Source organism: Hydra vulgaris, chromosome 08 (assembly GCF_038396675.1).
Source record: "Hydra vulgaris chromosome 08, alternate assembly HydraT2T_AEP".
NCBI classification, from domain to species: Eukaryota; Metazoa; Cnidaria; class Hydrozoa; order Anthoathecata; family Hydridae; genus Hydra; species Hydra vulgaris.
In genome coordinates this window covers 30,010,001-30,017,500 of record NC_088927.1, presented here as the reverse complement: position 1 = coordinate 30,017,500, position 7,500 = coordinate 30,010,001, and the positions used below count along the sequence as shown (strand labels likewise).

The 7,500-nt window shown below is 26.5% G+C and overlaps 1 protein-coding gene and 1 long non-coding RNA gene across 3 annotated transcripts in view; one reads left to right on the top strand and one right to left on the bottom strand.

Annotated features, from left to right (window-relative positions):
- The window catches only part of LOC136083737 (uncharacterized), a 13,535-nt gene extending 8,888 nt beyond the window's left edge, over positions 1 to 4,647 (bottom strand). Inside the window, exons 1-8 of one of the 2 annotated variants that reach the window (XM_065803381.1) lie at positions 3,924 to 4,647; positions 3,640 to 3,733; positions 3,011 to 3,204; positions 1,494 to 1,628; positions 1,240 to 1,365; positions 883 to 1,136; positions 503 to 662; positions 1 to 184 (exon numbers count right to left, since the gene is read on the bottom strand). The exon at positions 1 to 184 is cut by the window's left edge and continues 1,569 nt beyond it. In XM_065803381.1, the coding sequence (XP_065659453.1) occupies positions 1,042 to 1,136; positions 1,240 to 1,365; positions 1,494 to 1,628; positions 3,011 to 3,204; positions 3,640 to 3,733; positions 3,924 to 4,119 (840 nt within the window). In that variant the 5' untranslated portion in view covers positions 4,120 to 4,647 and the 3' untranslated portion in view covers positions 1 to 184; positions 503 to 662; positions 883 to 1,041. The remainder of the gene's footprint in view (positions 185 to 502; positions 663 to 882; positions 1,137 to 1,239; positions 1,366 to 1,493; positions 1,629 to 3,010; positions 3,205 to 3,639; positions 3,734 to 3,923) is intronic. The other variant, XM_065803380.1, reaches the window with a different exon arrangement.
- The window catches only part of LOC136083738 (uncharacterized), a 14,515-nt gene that overhangs the window by 2,747 nt on the left and 4,268 nt on the right, over positions 1 to 7,500 (top strand). The gene's annotated exons all lie outside the window — the stretch shown is intronic.

Below are 7,500 nucleotides of genomic sequence, written 5' to 3'. Positions count from 1 at the left end.
TTTTAATTTGCAATTTTCAACAAAGTAGTTCCTTAAAAATATAACTTTAGAAAAATCAAATAACAGATAATCAAAATAATTTTATAGTTGGTCCCGGTCTCTGGCACCTCCCAACCAGTTTCCCACTTGTTGTTCAACATCTTTTTGGTTACAGTCCTTGTGCAAGCACTTTTCTTGATGGCTTCTAACATTAATAATAAAACAAATAATTAAAATGTAAACAGCAAAAATTAGTAGTAAAATGAAAATATTACATTCATGTTCAACAACCAAATAATAAAAATAAATTATTATTTTTATTATTTGGTTGTTGAACATGAATGTAATATTTTCATTTTATTATATGAATATTAACTTTGGCAATTATTATTTATTTAAAGTGTAAAATAAGTATTCAAATTCTGACATTTAACTGATATTCTAATTCAATAACAAAGCTAAAGAATGTAACATCAGTTAGAAGCAAGTATAACTACATTGATGTATCAAAACCCCAACTCACTGTAAATGACGGTGAAAATTTCTGATGTGCTGAACGATCTTTTGCCTTTAGTTCCCTGCATGTTAAACAAGATAGCCAAGTTTTTAACCATGAGGAATTTCATAATCCTTTTTGTTGTTTCCCAAATATCACGCCCACCCAAATCACTCAAATAGCCAATCTATGCACAATATGAAATATAATGGGCAATATTTTTTATGTAAAAAAAACAAACAAATTTTTAATTATAAACAAAATCTACATAACTAGCGATAACTGTAAAACATCCTTTCAATACATTGGATGGACAAATTTTAATATTAACTATATTCAGAATTGATTTAATGCAAAAAACTTCAAGCATTTTTTTTATAATTTTTTAAAAAAATTTCTTAACTTACTAATGCATTAGCAAAGTCATTATTTTTCAGCCGTTCTTCTATTTCTTGAACGTTATCCATTGATTGCATTGGAAAGACTACATCATCGGGAAGCTCTGTCTTATCTGCACTCTTGTCGTAATGTTGCAGCAATATTTGCAGCATGTTGGTCTGAATGCGTTAAGTCTCCTGAATTTCCTTTTGAGTTTGCTTCATCTCCTCCATTGACGTTAAAATTTGTAATATTAAGGAGTCAGTAGTTGCCGATTTTGCTGCTATATTTGAAAAAAAAGCATAATAGTAATGAATTCGTAAGTTTTGTCTTACATATAGATACACTGCTAAATGGAAAAACAAAACAAAAATTTAAATGCTAACATTGAACAATGTTCTGACGCTTCTGGGTCAGTATATTCATTTGGTACCCCGCCGGTGTAGTTTGGTTTGATAGTAGTGGTGATGTTTGGTCTGCATGAACTATTCTTCGCAATACATCACCAGAAGCTGTTCATAAACAATAATATTATATAATCAAAACTATGCATCTCAACATTAAAGTTGTATGCCATAACAATTACTTTTTTAGACATTAGTAGAAATAAGATGTAATCGAAACCGTAAAATAAACATACACTTAACATGTTCACTTTGCTGCGATAAAACTGATTCCTCTGATTCAGTTTGTTTATATGCATTTTCTGAAACTGTGTCTCCTACTTCAGTTCGTTCATTTGCATTCTTTGAACGTGTGTCCATTGCAATGCATCCTAAAGAATATACTAACTTTCACTAACAATATAACTAATTTACTAATGCATATAACGGCTGTTATCAAATTGTAAACAATAATTACATAAATAGTAACACGCTAAAAGAGGTAGTCTAGAAAGTTTTAAATTTCAGTGAAGTAAAACTATTTAAATGTTAGATTAATGTAATGTAATTTAACACAGAAATAATTATTTCTTTGAGTGTCATCACCAGACCAGATCGATAATAATCATTTCAAAGTTTGGTTATAAATATTACCTTTTGGATGACCTTGAATTAAAAAGTAGTCGTTAAAAAAGCCATTATCTTGTTTTCGTTAGCATACTACATCTTTTTTGCATATTCAATAATATGTGTGTGTGTGTGTATATATATATATATATATATATATATATATATATATATATATATATATATATATATATATATATATATATATATATATATATATATATATATATATGTAAATATATAGAACCCTTAGATGTTGTCCGAAAGTTTTTTCGATATTTTGTTGACAAAAAGTAAAAATTAAAATGCAAGACCGGAATTTTTTTTTTTTTAATAATGATAGACTGCCTGCCCCAACCAAACCCTCAGTCGATGTAGCAGCACTCCCTTGCGGGTCAGGCTATTTGTCAGTCGATGTAGCAGCACTCCCTTGCGAGTCAGGCTATTTGTCAGTCGATGTAGCAGCACTCCCTTGCGAGTCAGGCTATTTGTCAGTCGATGTAGCAGCACTCCCTTGCGAGTCAGGCTATAAGATAGTCGATGTAGCAACACTCCGCGCATGATTTACAGTAAAAAAAATAAAAATAAAAACATTTTATTAAAAAAAATAAAAATAAAAACATTTTATTAAAAAAAATAAAAATAAAAACATTGTTTATATTGTTAAAAACATTCAAAATGTTATAAAAACATTCAGAATGTTTTTAAAAACATTCTGGTCAATTAAATTTGCGTTTTTGTGGTTTTTTTAAAAAACGATTAATTTGTAATTAAATTAATGGTTTTTACTTTCGTCCAACACGGAAATGTTGGACGAAAGTCAAAAGTAATTAAAAGTGACGTATGTGTTGGCGTAAGAATCACTTTTTTCCTTCCGCTCTTCCTAAAGCCAACAAACTATAGAACTATATATATATATATATATATATATATATATATATATATATATATATATATATATATATATATATATATATATATATATATATAGTATAAATAAATCATTAATGTCTGGATTAGCCATTAAAAATTACAAATTATGCCAAGGTAAAATGTTACATCAATATATTAATTAAAATTCCGTAACTTCAACAATGCAGAATTTATGTACACTCTTGTTATAAGAAATTTAATTAACAAAACTGACTTTGTGAGGTTTGGTGTGGCTGCACGGATAATTCAGCAGCAGATATTGTCTTACTAAATTCAGTGTGGGGTGCTGGAGGTAAAAATTCAGGTTGCCGGTCAGATAATTTATGACATTTCTTCTGTTTTTTTGATGTCTTTTTTGAACTTGTATCACTATCACTGTTAGTATCATCTGCCGGTGCAATAATTTTTCTAAAAAGTACAAAGTGTTTGTGATAAAATGAGACGGTACAGAAACTTGATACAAAGCTAGTTTAGTAATCAAATCAATTCTGCTATAGTTTTACTAATTCGGTTAACAAACCTTTTGCCTTGTCAGTTATTTTAAAATAGCTCTAATATATATTTTATACGACACTTGAAACATGCCGACTGTCTCGATACCATGCGAATTGCAATATATAATTACATTAACTTTTACCACTGGCCTATGGTAGTAACACGTTTGTAGGTATTATACTATACAGCACATAAGAAATAAACTTTAAAAAAGTAAATCAATTTAGTTTAGACTCTGAATTTATCATTGTTTGCTCTGTAATATATTACTTCAATTAGTTAAATTGTAAATTTTATGTGAAATACATCACAAGATTTCTTTTATATAATATGAATGCAGAAATGTACCTTTTACGTCTTTTACCATCTTCTTCTTGATCTGTCTGCAAATCAGACGAATATTCAGCTACTTTGCATTTTTCCACCGCTCTCTGATACGTAACTAAAATTATTGTAAAGTACACCATGCATGCGTTTTATTTCTATAAAATTTTATATTTATATTATTATATAATTAATTTAACTGCAATTTATAAATAAGTACAAAAAATTTGTATCACTTCGAAAAATTATTCTGTATTACACATTTCATTAATTATATATACAATATTACTACATTCAGTTATGTAAACCTGCTTTTCCAAGTGTTCTAATTGTGTACTTATTCCAATTCTTATTGGGATTAGCACTGGTCTGCACTAACTTTGAAACCTTATGTTTTGCCTCAGTGTCGGGCCAGAAACACTCATCTTCTTCTGCAGAAGTAAACCATTCTACTGGAATGATGTCTACTGTTACGTAAGTTATGAATTCAACAACTGCAAACATTTCCTACTAAAAAAGTTTAGTTCAATTCACACAGCTGTACCAATTATGTTGTTGCAAAGTTTATTAATTAATAAAAATTGACTTAATATTAAAAACTATTAATTGCTGTGCAACAATGGTACTGCAATATTGCCATCTTCAAATGGTAATAAAATATGTTTTTGGTTCAAATCCTTTATAGATAAATAACTTAGTTTCTTTGATAATCTTCTCACTTTATAAATTCCTAAACTTGATGACGACAAAGGATATTTAAAAAAGGGGACAGCTTCCAAAAAGTTTTCATATACAATTACTGTATCATAATTTGATGACTTCAATATATTTCGCACAAGAACAATGTCTTCATGAATTTTAAAACAATTATTTCCAGGTGAAACCGTAATAAACAAACTATATATATATATATATATATGTAAATTATGTTAGTAAAAAACACTTATCTAACTTTTATCTTCGACTTGAAGTTTCACCATTGCTGGATCATCAGGAAGAGTTACTAAATCTCAAAAAGAATTCAATTTATAGAAAAAAATATTTTACAGGAAGTTATAAATTATTATAAAAAATTTTTAATTACTATATTTTTTTGTTAACGGGAAGTTACAGAAAGTAATTATGAAATAATTTTCTTTGGAATGGGGATAGTTTAATTTGGTCATTTGTTTTTATAATTTTTTAAGAGGTATTTATTTATCGTGCCTACATTTAGAAATTAATTCAGATTTTTTATTTAATAAATTTTCTTGATTTAAATGAGTAATTATTTCAAATTTTTCTTGCAAACATAGCATACATTTTTTGGAAATGTTATTATAGGCAGGGGCAGATTTTAGAATAGACCATTGTAAATTAAAATTTTTGTTTTTTTCTTTTAAATCCCAAATATATTTTGACAGCATAGTCTCTTTTGAATATATATTTAAGAAACATTAAAATTTTTATTATAAAGTATAATGTTTTTTGAATAAACTTTATTACTAATGCAAGTATATTATGTTCGATTTTCATTTTAATAGTTTTTTGCGCCACTTTTTGCTTTTACGACTCCTTCTAATCCTCTTGGCATGCTTTTTACAAGCCTTCATGTGAGGTCAGCACCAATTGAATTTTAAATTTTATTAAGAGCCTTATAAAATTATTTTATATTTGTTCGTTTTGAAGGGGGTATTTTAGATTTTAAAATTGCCCATATATTTTCACCAGGGTTAAGGTCTGGTTTTTGTGGCGGCCGTTTAAGGATGTTAGCTTTACTTTTTATTAGGAACTTTTGCGCCACTTTGCATGTGTGTTTAGGGTCGTTGTCATGTTGAAAAAAAAAATTTGCCATGAATTCTTAAACGGATTCTTTAACGGAAGCCAATCAACATACAACTTCCTTGTCTTTATAAATTCAACATTCACCAGTCTTCGCACACCATTTGAATCGAAAATATCCCCTAGCCATAGGCGAGCCACCTCTATGCTTGAATTTTTGTAAGATTTCTATCTAAGAGTGCATTACAAGGTCTGCGCCGAACTTTTCGTCGTTTTTTATAGCCATATATTTGAAATTTATTCTCATCCGACCATAAGACTAAGTTCCAAAATGCCTCACTTTAGTTAAAGTGCAGTTTTGCAAATGCTAAGGGTTTTTTTTTTCTACGACTAATGAGGGTTTACTTTTCTGAAGAAGGTTTATTTAAACCATCTAAATTATTAAACTACTTAAAATAAGTCTTCTCTGTACAGTTCGACAGAAAACATTTAATTTAATATTTTCAACAATCTGTCTTGAGGTTATTGTTGAACTTTTTTTTTCTATCAGTGCAATTAAGACATTGGTTCTTGTTGAAGTCTTAAGAGGGCAACCAATTTTTTTCTGATTTTTAGCAGTACCAGTTGTTTTATACTTTATACACAGCTTCCTACTTACTGATATTTGATATTTTTCATCACATAGCTTGTAGGTTAGGTCCTTTTTTTGATCACAAGTGACCCGAGATCTGATGTTCAATGAATAAATTTTATGATATACCAATATTATTATTAGTTTAACTTTTTCTAAAAATAAATTCCAAAAAATAAAGTTTTAAATGCTTATTGTTAATAACTTTAACAAAATATTTTTGATATTAATCCTCTGTAGTAAATAGTTATTGACAAAACATTTTATTTCATAATAAAAATGTAGACGTTACTTACTTTTGTCACATTTATTTTAGACAGAAAAACTGTAAGTTAGCAAATTTCATATAATAGAGTTACTTTTGCAATGAGTTAAAAAGAGTTACTAATATTTTTTTTTCTCTTTAATAATAACATAAAAATAAAATAAATAAAAACATAAATTTTTAGCAGTTATGTGGATCATGACGTAATTAACTTTGTTTTTATTAATTGGGTTTTGATTTTATCATTAATGTTACTTAATTTTGCCTTTGACTGTATATTTATATATATATATATATATATATATATATATATATATATATATATATATATATATATATATATATATATATATACAGTAAACTCACGGTTATTCGAACCTCCAAGGGGTATAAGAATTTACTTTGAATACCCAAAATTCGAATAACTAAAAATGCTCTTTAAAGTGACCTACTTTGAAGAGCATTTTCAGCCTAAAACAAATTCACAGGAAATGAAAATTGCTACAAATAAACAGAAAACTTTATTAAATGCCATTTTGAATAACCGGGAGTTTACTATATATCAAATATATATATATATATATATATATATATATATATATATATATATATATATATATATATATATATATATATATATATATATATATATATATATATATATATATATATATGAATATATATATATATAATTTATATACATAATTTATATTCATATATAATATACATACTTATATAATATATATATACATATATAATTTATATACACATATAATTTATTTATATATATAACTTATAAATATGAATAAGTTATATATATATATATTTTTACATTTTAAATATGATAATCATACTAATTCAACATTTTATTTTTTTTGCATTTGCTTTCAGACTACTAATGGTACAAATTTTATTTTTCGATTTAGATTCTGTAACTCAATGATACCCTGGCCTATCGATACGATCTCCTGTAAATTGTATTTTATACATCGCATAAATATATATACAAACACTCACAAACATAAATCTTAAAGAAATTATTTACATTTATAGATATACATCTGTAAACTGTATATTTTAGGCTTTTTAATATTTCTCATTGTATATTATTGTTTGTATTCAAAATTGATTTTGGAAAAACTGCGAGAGCAAAGTTAAATTTAAGATTTAGTTTTATTTCCCAATTTAATGTATATTATAGCCACGTTTAATTGCATTTAATAATATT